Below are 22120 nucleotides of genomic sequence, written 5' to 3' on the forward strand. Positions count from 1 at the left end.
TCTGTGAAACTATTCAGATAATTAAGAGTATGTACATCTGAAAAGTGACTAAGTACCTGAAACCTGTCATATTATGGAGGCATGTGTTCCCTAGGCAAAGTAGTAGAGTGAAAGATATTCCTAGGCCATGGTTCTAAATAAGTGCTGAGCTATTGTTACACAAGCTTAAGAATATGGAAAGTGATGCTGAGTCTCACAGCATTTTGATGTGCACTTTATAGCCATACAGTGTCTATTTTATTTCCAAGACACCCAAAATATGAAAACATTTGTGAGTTCATAAATAGATCAACTCATAGATGAACTCCCCTAGTTTCTTATTCTTATTGAAAATCAAAGGAAGAAAGGTGCTCAATGAAGGGTATCTTGAACAAAACTAAAGGAATACAAATTTATAAATATGTAAATTAAGAAAAAGAAGAAGTCTCTTTTGTTTTACTTTGCTCCCATATTTACTGCTGGTTATAACATATGTCTCTACTGCCTATTACTTTACTTTCCTACTTCATCAACCTAATAGGTGGTTCACCACAAGTTATATAATTGCTTATGAGTCTCTTTTATATGATTGACTAGAGGCCCGGTGCACAAAAATTTGTGCACTCGGGGGGGGGGGGGAGAGGGGGTTCCTTAGCCCATCCTGTGCCCTCTCGCAGTCTGGGACCCCTCAGGAGATAATGACCTGCTGGCTTAGGCCTGCTCCCGGGTGGCAGAGGGCAGGCCCAATCCCTAGGTGCAGCCCCTGGTCGGGCTCAGAGCAGGGCTGATTGGGGAGTTGGGGCGCCGCCCCCTGTCATGCACAGAGCAGGGCGGATCGGGAGGTTGTGATGCCACCCCTAGTCATGCTCAGGGTACAGCCTATTGGGGGGTTGGGGCACCGCCCCCTGTCACACTCAAGGCAGGGTCGATAGGGAAGTTGCGGCGCCACCCCCTGTCACGCACAGAGCAGGGCCGATCAGGGGGTTGGGGCATTGCCCCCTGTCATGCACAGAGCAGGGCCCATCGGGGGTTGTGGCTCCGTACCCTGTCACACACAGAGCAGGGCGGATCAGGGGGTTGGGGTGCCGCCCTCTATCACCCACAGAGCAGGGCCGATCAGGGGGTTGGGGCGCCGCCACTGTCACACACAGAGCCGCAGAGCGATTAAGGGGTTGGGGAGCTCCCCATTATCAGGCACAGAGCAGGGCTGATCAGGGGGTTGGGGCACCTTCCCCTGTCAGGAACAGAGCAGGGCAGATAGGGAGGTTGTGGCCCTGCCCCCTGTCACACACAGAGCCGCAGGGCGATCAGGGGGTTTGGGCGCTGCCCCCTGTCACGCTGATCAGCTGATCCCGGTGCCGGGAGGCATATTACCCTTTTACTATATAGAATAGAGGCCTGGTGCACAGGTGGGGGCGGGCTGGTTTGCCCTGAAGGGTGTCCTGGATCAGGGTGGGGGTCCCCACTGGGGTGCCTGGCCAGTCTGGCTGAGGGGCTGAGGGCCGTTTTCAGGCTGGCGGGTGACTGAAGCTCCCAACCGCTCCTTTTTTTCTTTTTTTATTTTTTTTTAATTCTGGGCCAGCTTTAGCTCTGAGGCCTCGCTGCTGAAAGCAGGTTTCTGGCCTTTGTTTAACTTCTGTATTTGATACAATGTTGCGGTCCGGCTGGCTGAAGCCCGCTGACTAAAGCAGGTTTCTGGGGTTTTGTTTAGCTTCTATATTTGCAACATAGTTGCTTGGAGTTGCAGCTGAGAGGCCGGTAAGTCAGGCGGGGAACGTTGGAGTCCGCAGTCACTGGATCAAGCAAGCCTCCCTGTTCGCTTCAGTGCATGGCTGCCGGCCGCCATCTTGGCGGCAGTTAATTTGCACATCTCCCTGATTAGCCAATGGGAAGGGTAGCAGCCGTACGGCTAATTACCATGTTTCTCTTTTATTAGATAGGATTTTATTGATAGTGGGGATTGTGAGGTATAACACTATGTAATAAGAGTTTCATATATTTGTTCAGTAAACATTTTTTGAGTTTCTGCTAGGTATAAAGATTGTGAAGCAGATACAAAGTCAAAGAAAAAGCCCTCAACAAGCCTCTAGATTAGTAGGGGAGACTACTAAGTAATTAGATAATGTAATTTTTGGAGTTCAGTGGCAAGGCATAGCTCAACTATTACTATTGCAAAGAAGCCTTTCTTAGGGCCCCAGTGTATACTTTCTAGTCGCCCCTTATTACTTTCCAGTCCCTATGCTAGAAAAAAACCTAATCCTGTGGTGTAGTGGGGCTAGACTTGATCTTTGCTCTCTAATAAAAGTTTATAATTTCATAGAGTAAATGTGACATTTACTTTATCAAATGTAATATAAGGCAGTTTCTGAAAGGAAAAGTAGATGGTAGTTAAGAACCCCAATTCTGGGGCTAGACCACTGGCTATGCCAGTAACCTTAGAGTAGTGGCAATGTCATGGGCTTCAATTTCTTGATTTTTAAAATGCGGATGATAATAGTTTACATTTAATTAAGATTGTTATGAGGATTAAATTATCTAAGCACATAGTAAAAGCTATATGAGTGTTTGTTGCTATTATTTTTAATTATCATGTTTCTCACTAGTGCTTAGTATATTGGTTAAGAAATTGGAATCTGGTTCCTAATTCCAAATCACCCACATATTAGTTATATATCTTGGTATCACTACCCCCCACCCCCTCACCCCCCTGGGGATCAAACCTGCAACCCGGGCATGTGCTCTGACCTGAATTGCACTTTGACCTCCTGGTTCATGGGTTGACCCTCAACCACTGAGCAACTCCGGCCATGCTCTAATGATTTTGATTTGCATTTCTCTGATGACTAATGATTTTGTATTAGTCAACTATTACTGCTTAATAAACAACCTGAAAATTGCCAGTGATGTACAATAGTATTTATTTGTTGGTCATGATTTTGTGGATCAGCTGGAACAACTCTGCTCTATATATCTCATCTTTCTACTGGGACTAGTATCGGTAAGCTAGATGAGGCATGTTCTCAGGGCGGTGACACAAGTGCAAGAAGGCATACCTAGCTGGCCAAGCATATTTCAAGACCTTGTTTACATCATATCTGTTAACTTCCCACCCTCCAAACTAAGTCATGTTGCTCAGCCCAAATTCAATGCATGGGAAGGTATACTTCTCCAACAGACATGAAGGTAGGTAGTGAATATATTTGAATAATCTACAACATATGTTGAGTTCTTTTTCATGTTCTTATTGGCCATTTGGATAACCTTTCTTAAGAGCCACTCTTCCATATATATTGCTTGGCATGCGTAAAGGTATCAGTAACATTAACTACTTCTAAAAAAGGACTTTCATTATTTGCTCATTTTTAAAGCCAAACATTATCACATTGTTGAAAATAGCTCTTAGAAAGTGAAATAATGGAAATAGACGAAGTCAGCAGGAAAAGGAAAAAATGCTATGGATACCTCTGATGAAAAAGATAAGTCTTTTACCCTTTAGTGGGGAAGTCAGAGAATAAACAAAAAAGAAAACAGTCCTCACTGGTTTGGCTCAGTGACTAGAGCCCTTGGTCTGAAGAGTCCCAGGTTCTATTATGGTCAAGGGCATGTACCTAGGTTGCAGGCTTGATCTCTGGCCCTGGTCCAGGACATATGCGGGAGGCAACCAATCGATGTGTCTCTCTCTCATATTAATGTTTCTCTCTCTGTCTCTCTCTCCCTCCTACTCTCTCTAAAAATCAATGGGAAAATATCCTCGGGTGAGGATTAACAAAAACAAACAAAAGCAAACAAATGCCATTTTAGGTAAGAGCATCAAGTTTTTTGATTAAAAATAAATTAGGATAAGGAGAATAGAGTGGTGAAAGAGGCTTATTTTGTTTTTTTTTTTTATTATACTAGAGGCCCAGTGCATGAATTCGTGCACATTGAAAGGAAATTAATTAGAAGAAATATTTTAGAGGCCAGGGAGGAGGGCTCCATGGCGTGTCCAGCTCCTCTCACCCAGTCCCAATTGGGGCCATCTCTCCCAGTCCCCATCGGGGCCAATCAGGGCTAGCTGGCTGGGGAGGGACCACAGGAGGTTGGCCGGCCAGGGAGGGACTTTGGGAGAGGTCCAGGGTGTGTCCGGCCCGTCTCACCCAGTCTCAATTGGGGCTGTCTCACCCAGTCCCCATGAGGGCCGATTAGGGCCGGCTGGCTGGGGATGAACCGTGGGAGGGCTTCAGGGTGTGTCTGGCCCATCTCACCCAGTCCCGATCGGCCGGACCCCAGTAACAAGGTAACCTACCAGTTGTACCGTCTTCCCCCTGGTGGTCAGTGCACTTCATAGTGACTGGTTGAGCGGTTGACCGATTGGTCAGACACTTAGCATATTAGGCTTTTATATATATAGTAGAGGCCCAGTGCATGAAATTCGTGCACTGGGGATTCCCTCAGCCCAGCCTGCACCCTCTCCAGTTGGGGACCCCTTGGAGAATGTACGACTGCCGGTTTAGGCCCGATCGGTCGGACATCCCTATCGTAATCTGGGACCGCTGACTCCTAACTGCTCACCTGCCTGCCTGCCTAATCGCCCCTAACCCCTCTGCCTGCCTGCCTGATTACCCCTAACCTCTCTGCCTGCCTACCTGATCACCCTAACTGCTTCTGCCTGCCTGCCTGATTGTCCCTAACCACCTCTGCCTGCATGCCTGATCACCCCTAATTGCTTCCCTGCCAGCCTGATTGCCCTCAACTGCTCTCCCCTGCCGGCCTGATAGCCCTTAACTGCTCTCCCCTGCCAGCCTGGTTGCCCCTAACTGCCCTCCCCTGCCGGCCTGGTCACCCCCAACTGCCCTCCTCTACCGGCCTGGTCGCCCCCAACTGCCCTCCCTTGTTGGCCTGGTTGTCTCCAACGGCCCTCCCCTGCTGGCCTGGTCACCCCCAATGGCCCTCCCCTGCCAGCTTTATTGCCCCTAATTGCTCTCCCCTGCCAGCCTCATCACCCCTAACTGCCCTGCCCTGCAGACCTGATATTGGCCCTCAACCGCCCTCCCCTGCCAGCCAGTTTGCCCCCAGTGGCTTTCCCCTGCTGGCCTGGTCGCCCCCAACTGCCCTCTCCTGCCAGCCTGATTGCCCCTAACTAATTCTGCCTTGGCTCCCACCACCATGGCTTTGTCTGGAAGGAAGTTGGATGTCCGGAAGATGGCCAGTCAACCTGGTCTAATTAGCATATTACCCTTTTGTTAGTATATATAGGTTATATAGGATAGGATTGCTTAAATGGGGGCAGGGGAGACTTTTTCAGCAGGAGGAGATGCTCTTGGCAGACAAAAATACATAATCCCTGTATCTGGACTGATAGCCAGCTATATGCACTATACTGCCACACCAGTTATTAAAAAATTGAACTGCTTTCTTACACCTTAACACCAAATAGCTGTTGCCTTTAAAACCCCTCCTCAGCCCCCACTTTAGGTTCTGCCTTCACAGTTCACCCAGATTAGGTTCTGATTGGTCAGTTTCTATGCCAGTAGTGTCATAAGCTCTGCCTCCTAGGCAGCCATTGGCTCCTCACAGTTCACCCAGATTTGGTTCTAATTGGTCGGTTTCTATGCCAGTCAGAGTCTCTGGGCCTATCTCCAGGCCTATCTCCAGGCCTGATCCGCAGCCTCCGAGGCAGCTGCTGATCAGGCTTTGCCTCTCTCTCTCTCCGGGCCTCACCACGGCAACTGCTGATCAGGCCCTACCTCTCTCTCCCTCTGGGCCTCGCCAGCAGCCGTGGTGGCTGCTGATCAGGCCCCGCCTCTCTCTCTCCAGGCCTCGCCAGCAGCCACATCAGCTGCTGATCAGGCCCTGCCTCTCTTTTCAGGCCTCTCTTCAGGCTTGATCTGCAGCCGCTGCGGCAGCTGCGCATCAGGCCTTGCCTCTCTCTCCGGGCCTCTCTTGGGGCCTGATCCACAGCTGCCATGGCAGCAGCGAGGTCATTAGGCCTCTGGCCCAATCCCAGGCTGGTTGCTAACAACCTCCCTGTGCCCGCCTCGCCCCGTCCACCCGCCAGCCTTGCTGGGATAGGAGCCTGTGGGCCACTGGGGAGGGACCTAGAGTTGCTCCATGCACTTCCTGGTGACCGGTCGTCTGTCTGGTTGTTTAGGTTGTGACAGTCCCTAGCCTTTTATAATGTAGACTAGAGGCCTGGTGCACAAAAATTTGTGCACTCGGGGGAGTCCTTCAGCCCGGCCTATGCCCTCTTGCAGTCTGGGACACCTCGGAGGATGTCCACCTGCTGGCTTAGGCCCACTCCCTGGGGGATTGGGCCCAAGCTGGCAGTCAGACATCACTCTGGCAGCCGGGCAGCCCTTGGGGGATGTCCACTTACCAGCAGGGAGCAGACCTAAGCTGCAGTCGGACATCGTTAGTGCTGCTGAGGAGGCGGGAGAGGCTCCCGCCACCACCGCTGTACTGGCAGCCGTCAGCCTGGCTTGTGGCTGAGCAGAGCTCCCCCTGTGGGAGCGCACTGACCACCAGGGGACAGCTCCTGCATTGAGCGTCTGCCCCCTGGTGGTCAGTGTGTGTCATAGTGACCAGTCATTCCCAGTCTTTCTGCTGTTAGGGTCAATTTGCATATTACCCTTTCATTATATAGGATAGAAGCCTGGTGCACGGGTGGGGGCTGGCTGGTTTGCCCTGAAGGGTGTCCCGGATCAGGGTGGGGGTCCCACTGGGGTGCCTGGCCAGCCTGGGTGAGGGGCTGATGGCTGTTTGCAGGCTGGTCAAGTCGTCCCCCCCCCCCCCCCCCCCCAGTGGGGACCCTCACTGCATGGAGGTTTTGCCAGCCTGGGTGAAGGGCTGATGGCTGTTTTCAGGCTGGCCACACCCCCTTTAGGGTGTGGGGACCCCACTGGGGTGCCTGGCCAGTCTGGGTGAGGGGCTGAGGGCTTTTTTCAGGCTGGCCAAGCCCCCCAGCGATGGAAGCTCCCAGCCTCTCCTTTTTTTCTTTTCCTTTTTTATTCTGGGATTTATTTACCTTCTATAATAGAAACTTTGTAGCCTTGAGTGGAGCGGGAAGCTTGGCTTCCTCCTTCGCCAGGGGCAACCCATGCCTCCTGCTCGCTCCAGCTCTGTGGCCACGGCCGGCTGAAAGCAGGTATCTGGAATTTATTTATCTTCTATAATTGAAACTTTGTTGCCTTCAGTGGAGCTCAGAGCCGGCATGGCAGGCGGGAAGCTGGGCTTCCTCCATCACTGGGGCAACCAAGCTTCCTGTTCGCTGCAGCTCCGTGGCTGCTAGCCGCAATCTTGGTTGGGTTAATTTGCATATAGTCGCTCTGATTGGCTTGTGGGCGTAGCTTAAGGCATAACAAAGGTACAGTCAATTTGCATGTTTGTCTTTTATTAGTGTAGATAGATATTTTTTAAAATATATTTTTATTGATTTCAGAGTGGAAGGGAGAGGGAGAGAGAGATAGAAACATTAATGATATGAGAGAATCATTGATCAGCTGCCTCCTGCACACCCCCTACTGGGGATCAAGCCTGCAACCCAGGCATGTGCCCTTGACCAGAATCGAACCTGAGAACCTTCAGTCTGCAGGCCAGTGCTCTATCCACTGAGCCAAACCAGCTAGGGCAAGAGGATTATTTTAGATAAGGTAGTAAACAAAAGCCTCTGGGAACAGTTGACATTTGAGCAGAGACCTCAGTGATATAAAAGAAGGCCTAGGCAGACAGAGCAGGAAGTGTAAAGGTCCTGAAGCAGGGAAAAATTTAAACACAGATAAAAGACGATTGAGGATGGGATGGAGTGGAGTGAGGGAAAGATGAAGTTACGCCACAGTAAGAGGTTTCAATTTTATTTGTGTTATGGGAGATCCATTGAGGGTTTATGAATAGGAGAGAGAGTGACATGATCTGATTTACCTTTAAAAAGCCTGACTGTGTATTTTGTATAAATAACAGACTATGGTGGAGCAATAATAAAAGCAAGGATATCACACTCTTTCACTAATTCAGATGAGAGAATGGTGGTAGAGATGGGAATATTAATAAAAATAGATTCAGGATATATTTTAAAGGTAGTTCAGTATTATTTACTGATGGATTGAATATAAGAGGAATTTCCTTACGGAACTTCTACAGGGGAAAGGATGGGAAAATTTTTATAGTAATGCATTAGGGTAACTGCTTAGTTTAGTTACAACTAAACAACTAAGTATCAATGGCTCTGCACAGTAAGACTTTAGTTTTTATTTATATCACAGTCCAATGTAAATAAATGGAGGAGGGGTGATGTTGGGCACTCTTCTTCAAGTAGTCATTTTGGGCCCAGGATCCTTCCATCTAGTGGCTTTGTATCCCTTAGGACCGTGGTCGGCAAACCGCGGCTTGCGAGCCACATGTGGCTCTTTGGCCCCTTGAGTGTGGCTCTTCAACAAAATACCATGTGTGGGCCCGCACGTACAGTGCGATTGAAACTTCGTGGCCCATGCGCAGAAGTCGGTATTTTGTGGAAGAGCCACACTCAAGGGGCCAAAGAGCCGAATTTGACTCACAAACCGCGGTTTGCCGAGCCGCAGTTTGCCGACCACTGCCTTAGGACCTTAGAGTAGTGATGGCGAACCTTTTGAGCTCGGCGTGTTAGCATTTTGAAAAACCCTAACTTAACTCTGGTGCTGTGTCACAGATAGAAATTTTTTGATATTTGCAACCATAGTAAAACAAAGACATATTTTTGATATTTATTTTATATATTTAAATGCCATTTAACAAAGAAAAATCAACCAAAAAAATGAGTTCGCGTGTCACCTCTGACACGCGTGTCATAGGTTCGCCATCACTGCCTTAGAGCTTTTCCCTGAATCCTCTCCATTTTTCCAGCAGAATGAGAATTTTATTTGATCAGCTTGAAGGGAATGTTCATCGCCCCTGCCCACATACCATTTGCTTAAGATTTGGTCACATGGCCATATGTAACTAACTGCAAGGAAATTTGGGAAATATAGTCCTGGTATGTGCATAGGAAAGGAGGAAATGGGTTTGTAAGAGTATTGGGGAGTACTGAAAAAAAAATCATTATGAAACAGTTCGTAGAATTTAAAAATATGTTTACATATGTAAGTAAGTTGCATATATGTATATATATATATATATATATATATATATATATATGTGACTACACATCATTATAATAACTACGTTTATTTGTAGAACATTTGAATTAATGAAGAAACATGTACACCACTTTCCCAGAGTTGTTTTTCTAAAATAAGTTCAAAGTGTTTAATAGCTCTCTCCCCATGAAATTTATAGGTGCACTCAAATCACTGTTGTTTTCCACAATTGGACCTTGCCTTGATAATAATAGAATGTTCTCCTTTTAATATGTACTGGTGTGACCTTTGCTTTGAGTGATTTTCAAAAAATCCTCACCTGTGGATATTTTTCTATCCCTTTTAGATAGATTGGAAGAAAGGGGTGGGGGCAGAGAAACATTGATATGAGAGAGACACATCAATTAGTTGCCTCCTGCACGAGCACCCTGACCTGGGCTGGGGAACGAACTTGCTACCCAGGTATGTGCCCTTGACTGGGAATCAAACCTGTGACCCTTCACTGTGAGGGCCGACACTCTAGCCCAGCCGTGGGCAAACTACGGCCCGCGGGCCGGATGCGGCCGTTTGAAATGAATAAAACTAAAAAAAAAAAAGACAGTACCCTTTTATGTAATGATGTTTACTTTGAATTTATATTAGTTCACACAAACACTCCATCCATGCTTTTGTTCCGGCCCTCTGGTCCAGTTTAAGAACCCATTGTGGCCCTTGAGTCAAAAAGTTCGCCCACCCCTGCTCTAGCTGCAGACCACACTGACCAGGGCTTAAGTGATTTTTTTTTTCCTTTAGTGAAGCTAGATTTTTATTTTTCAGACATATATTTGCCTGATTCTATTCTTCCACTTCTCTTGTTACTGAATGATAATGTATGATTCTGTTTACTAACATTCATCAATAGATTCCTATGATAAAGCAAGTATAAAGAAAAAGGATACCCTTTTTTGTTGTTGTTGGAAAATAACCTTAAGAACTTGATAAAAAAGTAAAAGCAATAGTATATATTTTTTGAAAATTAAATTTTATTAGCGCACAGATACAAAACTGCATTAAAAATCTGTAGTCATTGCATATTTTTAGCTGAACTTGTAATTTAAAGTAAACTGTAATTACTAACTTCGTTCTTTCTTCACCATAGTTTCCCTCTATAATTAGTCTCTTCTAACTTAGTCCAGTGAATACCATCATAAGCTGGCCTATTCTGACCACACCCTACTGACCACAGCAACTGTCTACCACAGGGGTGGGCAAACTTTTTGACTCGAGGGCCACAATGGGTTCTTAAACTGGACCGGAGGGCCGGAACAAAAGCATGGATGGAGTGTTTGTGTGAACTAATATAAATTCAAAGTAAACATCATTACATAAAAGGGTACGGTCTTTTTTTTCTTTTTTAGTTTTATTCATTTCAAACGGGCCGCATCCGGCCCACGGGCCGTAGTTTGCCCACGGCTGGTCTACCACATTGTTTTCCTCTGTTACTATATAATTTTGAAATAATACTTTGGTATAGAGAATAAAAAGAATATTAATTTCCTTTATTAAAGATGCAGCAATGTTTGATTGCTGTAGAAGTACCAGTAATGTGCTAATTCTTTTTAAAAAAATATATTTTATTGATTTTTTTACAGAGAGGAAGGGAGAGGGATAGAGAGTTAGAAACATCGATCAGCTGCCTCCTGCACACCCCCTACTGGGGATGTGCCTGCAACCAAGGTACATGCCCTTGACCGGAATCGAACCTGGGACCCTTGAGTCCACAGGCCGATGCTCTATCCACTGCGCCAAACCGGTCAGGGCTTTTGTATAATTTTATTTCCACATTTATCCCCACATTATTATTGCATAATTTCCTTTTCTCTGGTGATTTGAAATGCCATCTTTACCTTAAAGTCCATATATTTCTTTCCTCTTTAAGCCTGAATTTTCTGACTTGAAAGGTTTGTTCCCTGTCTTAGAGAATTGCTATTAAACTCAAATGAGGTAATGCACTTCAAGCTTACTTTTGGTGAAAACTATAAAAGGAAATTTTGAAGATTTACCAGAAGCCTAACATTTTTGTCCATTTTTACATATATATATATATATATATACCTTTAAATAGAATTTTATATTTTGTGGGTTGTCATTTAGCATTCTGTTGTATATTCCTTGCCAAATTTCTTCAAGATTGGCATTACAAGTATCCTTTACTATCTAACTCTTGTTTAATTCTTCAGTTTGAAATGTGAATTTGGATGTCAGGGGAGTACTGCCTTATTTGAATCTGTTTGGTTTCTCAAGTTTGGATAGCAAGTTGCATGATAGTGAAGGAGGTATCCAAAAGTTTATTTAAATATATTTGGTTTCTGAGTTTAGAGAGATTTTTAGATATCAGGGATTTGGATAACAAAGAATACCTATATTCTCAAAGGGTATTGCACGGAGAACTTATTTATTGTAGTGGGACCTTTTGATTGCGGAGGACAATCACAGTGGCTTAGTGCATAAAAGGGAATTGATTGGCACACTTAACAAGAAAGTTCAGTGGTTGAGTTTATTTGATTCACAGTTGGATTCAGTGGCCCAAACAGAATGTATGTTAGTTCATTCTTTTTTACTACAGAGAAGCTTTTTTTTAATTAAAAATTTTTTTTTTATTAATGCATTCAGGGATGGCTGCCAACAACTCTAGGTTTACAGTAGTCCCCCCTTATCCACGGGGCATATGTTTCTAGACCCCCATGAATGCCTGAAACCATGGGTAGTACTTAACCCTATATATACTATGTTTTATCCCATACATATGATAAATTTTAATTTATAACTTAGGCTCAGTAAGAGATTAACAATAGTAACTAATAATAAAATAGAAAAATTATAAAAAATACTGAAATAGTCTGGCCAGTGTTGCTCAATGGTTGAGTGTAGACCCATGAGCCAGGAGGTCATGGTTTGATTCCTGGTCAGAGCACATGCCCAGGTTGTGGGCTTGATCCCCTGTGGGGGGTGTACAGGCAGCCAATCGATGATTCTCTTTCATCATTGATTAGAGGCTTGGTGCACGAAATTCGGGCATGGGTAGGAACCCTAGGCCTGGCCGGCGAATCAGGGCCAATTGGGGCCTTCTGGCTGCCGGCAGGGGCCTTCCTTTGTTCCATGCTGCCCCTGGTGGTCAGTGCACGTCATAGCGAGCGCTCAAACTCCTGGTCTCCTGATAGAACTCCCGAGGGGACACTTTGCATATTAGCTATATATACACACACACATGTATATATATAAATATGTATATATTTCTATCTCTCCCTCTCCCTTCCTCTCTCTGAAATCAATAAATATTAAAAATTAAAGAATTACTGTAATAAAAGTTATTTGAATGTGGTCTCTCTCTCGCTCTCAAAATCATTGTACTGTACTCACCCTTTTGATGATGTGAGATGATACAATGCCTACATGATGAGATGAAGTGAGGTGAATGACATAAGCATTGTGATAAACTGTTAGGCTACTATTGATCTTATGGCAGAAAAAGGGTCATTTACTTTGCGTGATCCTGGATAATCGAGCCATGGTGAGCTACTAAGTTACTGATTGTTGAGTAGCTTATATATAGGGATACACTGGACAAAGGGATGACTCATGACCCTGGGCAGACAGAGTGGGATGGTGTAAACTTTCATCACACTACTCAGAATGGCACACAATTTAAAACTTACGAACTTATTATTTACTTCTGGAATTTTCCATTGAATAGTTTTGGACAGTGGTTAACTGTGATAATTAAAAATACAGAAAGTGAAACTGTAGATAAGTGGGGTAGTAATGTACATCTTTCTAGATTAGCAGCCCAAGTGGAAAACATTTCTTTTTTAATAGTTGCAGCCAAGTTTCAGTATAGTGAACTGCCACCATCATCACTAGAGTGAATGGAATAAACTGACTGGGCCTGGGTCACAATTAATAACCACCCCTCTACCTTAACTAGGGGTTGAGTTTGATACATTTAAACTGTGTAAGATGACAAGATAGTTCTTCAAAGAAAAACATAGTACTTTCACCAGAAGAAGGTATAGACTACTTATTGGGAAGATTAAATTGATAGCTGTCCGTGTACCTATGCTATAGTGTGTCATGTGGTAACTTATATCGTACATCACCTTTTCTTTAGTTGAAATACTACAAAATGTTTTTTCTTTCTGCACCCAGTTTGGAAATACTGTATGTAAAAGGGGGACTGTATATGGTTTATCTAGTGATGAAGATCAGCTGACATGTACTCATCAAATCTTACCTGAAAAGCTGTTTCTCAACCCATCTTTTTTTTTTTTTTCAGAAGAAGAAATAGTAAAAAGCACCTTTTGGCTTTGACCTAAATCTCATTTAGTCTTGTTTACCATAAAAACCTTAGTTTATCAGTTAAATAATTTTTTATTGATTGAGCCTGAAATCCAGGCATTTGTCCTGATTGGAAATCCAACCAGTAACCCTTTGGTGCACTGGACAGCACTGAACTAACTGAGCCACACTGGCCAGGGAAGACATTGTTTTAAGTTTTCAGTTTCTGCTTCTCTACTTGATTCTATTTGTAGCTGTGAAGATGTATTCCCAAGCTCCTAACACACATTTAACTCATACTTCTCTTTCTTTTTTCTCTCTCTTTCATTTATAGACTATTTTATTAATACCTGCTAGTCTACTTACTTGCCAGGCTGCTACTTCTTCCTTAACTTAGTCTTTTTCAGTTTCCTGCTTTTCAGGATCACAAATGATATCCAGAGACCTTTGTCTCAGGCCAGTGGTCGGCAAACTCATTAGTCAACAGAGCCAAATATCAACAGTACAACAATTGAAATTTCTTTTGAGAGCCAAATTTTTTAAACTTAAACTATATAGGTAGGTACATTGTTATTAACTTAATTAGGGTACTCCTAAGGCTTAGGAAGAGCCACACTCAAGGGGCCAAAGAGCTGCATGTGGCTCGCGAGCCGCAGTTTGCCGACCACGGTCTCAGGCCTACAACTAGAATTATAAAATGCAAGGCCTAAAAGGGACCTACGATATATTTAACTCAGTTTTCTTTTTCTATTTTGCTTGTTGTTATTTTAGATTATACCGACTTTCTTTTGGCTAGAATTTACATGGTATATCTTTTTTGTCTTCTGGATTCTGTTTCCTCATATTACAGTTTTGTGTCTATTGAAAACAGCATATAGTTGGATTTTTAAAATCTGGTCTGATAATCCTTGTCTTTTAACTGGAGCATTTACACTTAATACAGTAATTGATATATTTAGTTTGCTTTCCATTTGTTCCATCTATTTTAAACCTCCCCTTTGTTGCTTTTCTTTGGAAATGACTTTTTTTTTTGGCTAATCCTTACCTGAGGATATTTTTCCATTGGATTTTAGAGAGAGTGGAAGGTAGAGGGAGAAAGAGAGAGAGGAAAACATTGATGTGAGAGAGACACATTGATTGGTTGCCTCTGCATGCACTCCCCGACCAGGGCCAGGAATGGAGCGCAACTGAGGTATGTGCCCTTTCCTGGAAGTGAACCTGGGACCCTTCAGTCTGTGGGCCAATGCTACATTCACTGAGCCAAACTGGCTAGGGCAGCCGTGGGCAAACTACGGCCCGCGGGCCGGATGCGGCCCGTTTGAAATGAATAAAACTAAAAAAAAATAAGACCGTACCCTTTTATGTAATGATGTTTGCTTTGAATTTATATTAGTTCACACAAACACTCCATCCATGCTTTTGTTCTGGCCCTCCAGTCCAGTTTAAGAACCCATTGTGGCCCTCGAGTCAAAAAGTTTGCCCACCCCTGGGCTAGGGCATGGAATTGATTATTTTTTATCATTCCATTTTTTTTTACTCTACTAGTTGAGAAGTTATACTTTTAAGATAGTTTTTAATGGTTACCCTGAAATAGGGGTCCATAAACTTTTTCTTTTAAAACTACATAGTAAACATTTTTGGCTTTATGGACATATGGTCTCTATCAACTACTCAGTTCTGCCATTGTAGCACAAAAATTCATAGATAATAGGCAACTGTATAAATCTTATATAATAAAAGGCTAATATGCAAATCGACTGAACAGTGGAATGACCCATCACTATGACATGCACTGACCAGCAGGGGGCAGATGCTCAACGCAGGAGCTTCTCCCTGGTGGTCAGTGCGCTCCCACAGGGGGAGTGCCACTCAGCCAGAAGCTGGGCTCATGGCTGGCGAGCGTAGCCAGGCTGAGGTACCTCCCTCCAACCCCGAGTGCATGAATTTCGTGCACCGGGCCTCTAGTTATAAAGAACTAAATAAAATTATCCAGGTAAAAGAGCACTGGGTTGAGACCAGAAACTGAGAATATTTTTATTTTTAAAGTGAGGAAAAAGAGTTATAAGAGTGCATCAGAAAGAGTGAGCCTATTAGAATATTGCAAAAAAAAGTAATTGTCATGTGATTGCAGTTTCAAGAATAAGATGGCCACTTCAGTGTGGTGTGTTAGGATGAGAATTGAGAAGAGGCTCTTGGATTAGGCAACTTTATGGTAATTGGTGATATTTTCAAAGAACATTGGCAGTAACTTGCTATGTGGGAAGAGTGGTAAGGGAGTGGAGAGTGGAAATATAGACCATTGATTTCCAAATGCTATACTCTGGACCAGCAACAACAGCATTGCCTAGATTTCCCAACCTCAGAAACATTATTGGGCCTAGAAATGTATATTTTAAAAATGTTTCCCAGATGATTCTGATAAACTCTCATGGCTTGTTGTCAAGATGTATTTGTGATGATATTTTGAGGCAACCTTTTTTCCCCCCCAAACACAAAGCAGTGATTGATAAAGTAACAAGAAGAGAAAATCAAATGGACATACATGGGGCTCAAAAAAAGAAAAACATTTTTATGTTTCAGAAAGGGAATAGAACATAAAGTAGTGAGTGAGGCTATGGCTCAGAGCCTAGACTGCAGGTAAAGCAACAGAGGTTTGGCTTCTTTGTTGAAAATGGGGAAGAGTTATTACAGTTGGTCTCATTGTTGGAAACCATGGGCCAGGATAGGTAGGGTTACTCTGTTGAAAGGGATATTTCTGAGTTTCGTTCTAGGACTGCCATCTTGTATACCTTTAGAGATCAGACTACAGTTTTGCAGTGCATCTCCTGGTTGTGCAAGGTACAGCTTGCTTGACTGGAAGGAGTAGCTTTGCTGTTGACTGGTGCCAGAGGCCACAGTTTATATGAAGCCATATACCTAGAGATTCAGGAGATTGCAAACATAGCTTTATAACTAGAAACCTGCCAGCTCATAGCATGTCCATACTGTTACTTCAGGACAGCTCTCCTGATTTGAGTAGACTGTAAGAAAAATACTTATGAGTTAAATGGGAAAATTGAACACTGGGGAAGTAAAAAATAGTAATATTAAAAATTGTTAATTTTTAGCCTGGCTGGTGTTGCTTGATTTGTTGAGTGTTGTCCCATGCACCAAGAGGTCACAGATTCCATTCCCAGTCAGGGCACATGCCTGGGTTGCAGGCTTGATCCCTAGTAGGGGGTGTGCAGGAGGTAGCCAATCAATGTTTCTCTCTTTCCCTCTCCCTTTCTCTCTCTCTAAAAACAATTAAAAATATTTATAAAAATTTAAAAAATTGTTAATTTTAAAGGTGCAATTAGTGGTATTGTGGTTATGTTTTTAAAAGTAGAAAATAGTGGGTTCTCAGTAAATGTATGAAAGACCAAAAAAAATCTTGTATCAAAAAATGTGACTATAAAGCTGAATTCTCAAACAAATTAAGCCATCTAATGCTGAGAAAGATACAAAATAAAATCAATCATCAAAAGAGCAGTTTACAGTGGATACAGAAGAGCAGTTTAAAGTTTTAGTTTGGAAAATATAAAATTATATATATTTAGGACTTTCAGGGAGATAAGTGAACAATTAATATCCCTTAAATTAAAACAATTATGAAATTTAAAGAGGGAGAGAAAAGATCAAGTGGATATGAAAATGAAAGAAATCTTAGAAGTGAAAAATAGTATAATTAAAAAAATAACATAGTGTTCATGAATGGGAAGTCAATAGGATGCCAGTTTTTTTCCAATATTAATCTATAAAATCTATACAATATCAAACTGCCAAAAGGTTATTTTATGTTTGTATGTGGCTCTTAAAATTCTTATGGCAGAGCAAATAGTGAAAGTAACGTTAAAGAAGAACAAATAGAGGTGATATGCTTCCCAGATATCAAAACTTATAGAGCTATAGTAATTAAGATAGGCCCAGGGATGGACAAGTAGGGGGAGGGAAAGAAAAACATGGAAGTGAAAGAGGCACATCGATTGATTGCCTCCCGCATGTGTCCCAACCCAGGTATGTGCCCTTGATTGGGAATTGAACCTATGACCCTGTGGTGTGTGGGCCGACCCTCTAACTTACCGATGACCAACATCAGCCAGGGTAAGGGCATGATCTTTTTGTTGCCCCCTTCTCCTCAAGAGTATAGAAGTTCTTGAATATGTCTGTTCTTTAGCAGGTTTTTCTTATCTAATTATTAATTAAATTAAAATAGTTTACTTTCTGATCTCATCTTACTGTTTTCTATTTCACGAAATTTTTGCTCCATCAATGGCATTTTTTTCTTGTTTTTGCTTTATTCATAAGAGCTTTTCAGTGCAGGGTGATTAGGTCTGTGTGATTATTTTGTCCATCTTAGTCTTCAGAGAGGCTCTTCAGATATAAAGAAAGGACCTAATTCTAATCTCAGGTACTTTAAAAACATTTGAGATAGTAAAAGACAAAATAATTTTTTATTTTGTACTCGGATTTTGATTTAATATAAAACATTGAAACAATTTTTGGCAAGTTGCTGTTTTAGAAAGAGTATTCATTTAAACAATAAAATGTAATATTATGTGGTCTCAATGAGATTGTTTTCAAGACTGTTCCTCCTTGACATTGCTAGATGGGATGCTGCCCAATTCATGAATCACTTAGTAAAGCCAATTAGAGTTTTTCCTTTTTAATATTTTTAAAATTGATTTCAGAGAGAAAGGGAGAGGGAGAAAGAGTTAGAAACATCAATGATGAGAAAGAATCATTGATCTGCTGCCTACTTCATGCTCCACACTCGGGATTGAGCCTGTAACCTGGGCATGTGCCCTGAATGGGAATTGAACCGTGACTTTCTTGTTCATAGGTTGATGACACTTAACCACTGGACCACATGATCCGGGCAAGCCAATTAGATTAAAAAAAAAAAAAGACTTTCCATACTGATTTAGGATTTTATGTTCTAAAAATGTAATTAACATGATTGTTAAACCTTTCTTTCTTGAGCATCAGAAAGCAATGATTGTGTAATGTGTCTTCTAAATGTTTCACATTTTTTATATTACAGTTCTTTTGCCACGAAAATGGTTTTCACAATCCTGAACATGTACTATTCATGCTGATGGGACAGGATTCAATATGAATATAAATGATGGAGGAAGACGACGCTTTGAGGATAATGAACATACATTGCATATATATCCTGGGACAATTTCAGAAGGGACAATCTACTGTCCTATTCCTGCCAGAAAAAACTCCACAGCTGCTGAGGTGATCGACTCTCTTATAAACAGACTTCATCTTGACAAAACAAAATGTTATGTTCTAGCAGAGGTAAAGGAATTTGGTGGAGAAGAATGGATACTCAATCCAACAGACTGTCCAGTTCAACGAATGATGTTGTGGCCTCGAATGGCTCTGGAAAATCGCCTAAGTGGAGAGGACTACCGATTTCTTTTGAGAGAAAAAAACCTTGATGGGTCAATCCATTATGGTAGTCTTCAGTCATGGCTACAGGTAACAGAAGAACGTCGCAGGATGATGGAACGGGGTTTTCTTCCACAGCCTCAACAGAAAGACTTTGATGATTTATGTAGCTTACCTGATTTGAATGAGAAAACTCTCTTAGAAAATCTACGAAATCGCTTTAAGCATGAAAAAATTTATACCTATGTTGGCAGTATTCTAATAGTCATTAACCCATTCAAGTTTCTTCCTATTTATAACCCCAAATATGTAAAAATGTATGATAACCACCAGTTGGGAAAACTTGAGCCTCACATTTATGCTGTGGCTGACGTAGCTTATCATACCATGCTTCAGCGCAAAAAGAATCAGTGCATTGTGATTTCAGGAGAGAGTGGTTCTGGGAAGACTCAAAGCACAAACTTTCTTATTCACCACCTTACTGCTCTCAGTCAGAAAGGATTTGCCAGTGGAGTGGAACAAATTATTCTTGGAGCCGGACCAGTTCTTGAGGTGTGTAGAAATACTTTCCTTACTCCTAAACATGTGTTAAAAAAATTAAAAATAAAAGTCTGGTAGATGTGAGAAAATGAAATGAAACTAAATAGAAGTATGGATGTCATAACTTACCAAGGAAAACGAAGATGGAACAGCAAAAAAAGAAGGTTGGGAGATAGTGGCAATATTTTTTTAAGGGTGTCTTTGGGTCATAATGATGCAAAATAAAGATATGATTAGAATCATATGTATTCCCCTGTAAAGGGAAATAGCAGTGGCAAAACTGTTAGTATAGGGTTATGGAAGTAGGTGGTTGGGGAAAATATTCTTGTCAATATATTTGTATCTTGGCAACCTTAACATCTGTGCCTAGCATTGATATTCTAAGGGTTCACTCTTGAAAATGTAGAGAATATGGGGTAATTTTTTTTTAGTTCTGTAATGTTTTGAGAGTAATACTATCAAGGGTGGAAAGGAAAGAAAATAGCTTTTTGTTTTAGAGCTGAAAGGAAAAGGTGATATTGCTTATTAAAGAGAGAGATTGCACCATAACCAGTTTGGCTCAGTGGATAGAGCGTCGGCCTGCGGACTGAAAGGTCCCACATTCGATTCCGGTCAAGGGCATGTACCTTGGTTGCGGGCACATCCCCAGTAGGAGGTGTGCAGGAGGCAGCTGATCGATGTTTCTCTCTCATTGATGTTTCTAACTCTCTATCTCCCTTCCTCTCTGTAAAAAATCAATAAAATGTATTTTAAAAAAAGAGAGATTGCGATGTATAATTGAGATACAGTGAACTAACTGCACATATTTAAAGTGTACAGTTTGATAAATTTTGACACATGTATATACCTATTAAACCACTACCATAGTCAAGATACAGAACATATCTGTTATCCTTAAAGTTTTGTCATATCTCTTTGTAATACCTCTCTCACACCCTTTCTAGTCCACTAATCTGCAGAAAACCACTTATGTGGTTTGTGTTACTGTAGATTAGTTTGTATTTTCTACAATTTCATATAAATGGAATTTTACTATATAATTAACTATATGTACTCCTTTATGTTTGACTTATCTTACTCAATATGATTATTTTAAGATTCATCCATGTTATGTGTGCCTATAATTTATTACTTTTGATAAGGTAGTATTTCATTGTATGGGTATACCACACTTTATTTATTTATTTTTAATCTTTATTGTTGAAAGTATTACATATGTCCCCCTTTTTCCCTGTTGACCCCCTCTCGCTTGCCCCCACCCCCTGCCTGAGGCCTTCACCACCCTACTATCTGTGTCCACGGTTTATGTATATATGTTACAAGATCTTTGGTTGATTATCACCTACACACCCATCCTCCCCCACTTTCCCTCCGAGATTCCACACTCTGTTCCATACTTTCATGTCTCTGGATCCACTCCGTTCATAAGTTTATTTCGTTACTTAGATTCCACATATGAGTGCAATCATGTGATTCTTGTCTTTCTCTGATTGACTTATTTCACTTAGCATGATATTCTCCAGGTCCCTCCATGCTGTCTCAAAGGGTAAGAGAGTCTTCTTTTTTACTGCTGCCTAGTATTCCATGGTATAAATGTACCACAGCTTTTTTATCCACTCATCTACTGATGGGCACTTGGGCTGTTTCCAGATCTTAGCTATTGTAAATTGCAGCATCATACTGTTTTTTTTTTTTTTAAATCTTTATTGTTCAGACTATTACAGATGTTCTCTCCCCCACCCGCCATAGCTCCCCTCCACCTGATTCCCACCCCACTCCATGCCCTTAACTCCCGCCACTGTCCTCATCCATAGGTGTAAGATTTTTGTCCAATTTCTTCCCGCACCCTTCACACCCCTTTCCCCCTGAGAATTGTCAGTCCACTCCCTTTCTATGCCCCTGCTTCTATTATATTCACCAGTTTATTCTGTTCATCAGATTTTTTTATTGTCTTATTTTTTAGATTCACTTGTTGATAGATATGTATTTGTTGTCCCTTTGTTGTTCATAATTTTTATCTTTACCTTTTTCTTCTTCTTCCTCTTCTTAAAGAATACCCTTCAGCATTTCATATAATACTGGTTTGGTGGTGATGAACTCCTTTAGCTTTTTCTTGTCTGTGAAGCTCTTTATCTGACCTTCAATTCTACATGATAGCTTTGCTGGGTAGAGTAATCTTGGTTGTAGGTTCTTGCTATTCATCACTTTTAATATTTCTTGCCACTCCCTTCTGGCCTGTATGGTTTCTGTTGAGAAATCAGCTGACAGTCGTATTGGCACTCTCTTGTAGGTAACTAACTGTTTTTCTCTTGCTGCTTTTAAGATTCTCTCTTTGTCTTTTGCCCTTGGCATTTTAATTATGATGTGTATTGGTGTGGTCCTCTTTGGATTCCTCTTATTTGGGGTTCTCTTTGCTTCCTGGACTTGTAAGTCTATTTCTTTCACCAGGTAGGGGAAGTTTTCTGTCATTATTTCTTCAAATAGGCTTTCAATATCTTGCTCTCTCTCTTCTTCTGGCACCCCCATAATGTGAATGCTGGTAACTTGAAGTTGTCCCAGAGGCTCCTTACACTATCTTCATATTTTTGGATTCCTTTTTCCTTTTGCTTTTCCGGTTGGGTGTGTTTTGCTTCTTTGTATTTCAAATCTTTGACTTGATTCTTGGGATCCTCTAGTATTCTGTTGGATCTCTGTATATTATTCTTTATTTCAGTCAGTGTAGCTCAATTTCTGACTGGTCATTTTCCATTTTTTTGGCATTCTCATTAAGAGCCTTGAAG

General features: G+C 42.1%; 1 protein-coding gene across 10 annotated transcripts in view; it reads left to right on the top strand.

Moving 5' to 3' along the window:
- MYO9A (myosin IXA) overlaps positions 1-22120 on the top strand; it is a 429988-nt gene that overhangs the window by 55838 nt on the left and 352030 nt on the right. For all 10 annotated transcript variants that reach the window (XM_070431053.1, XM_070431061.1, XM_070431045.1 and 7 more), the window contains one exon: positions 18442-19352. In XM_070431053.1, coding sequence (XP_070287154.1) covers positions 18513-19352 — 840 coding nt within the window. In that variant the 5' untranslated portion in view covers positions 18442-18512. The remainder of the gene's footprint in view (positions 1-18441; positions 19353-22120) is intronic.

The sequence above is a fragment of the Myotis yumanensis genome, unplaced genomic scaffold (assembly GCF_028538775.1).
Source record: "Myotis yumanensis isolate MYYU_CA2020_CCGP unplaced genomic scaffold, mMyoYum1.0.hap1 SCAF_1, whole genome shotgun sequence".
In the NCBI taxonomy this organism is placed as follows: Eukaryota; Metazoa; Chordata; class Mammalia; order Chiroptera; family Vespertilionidae; genus Myotis; species Myotis yumanensis.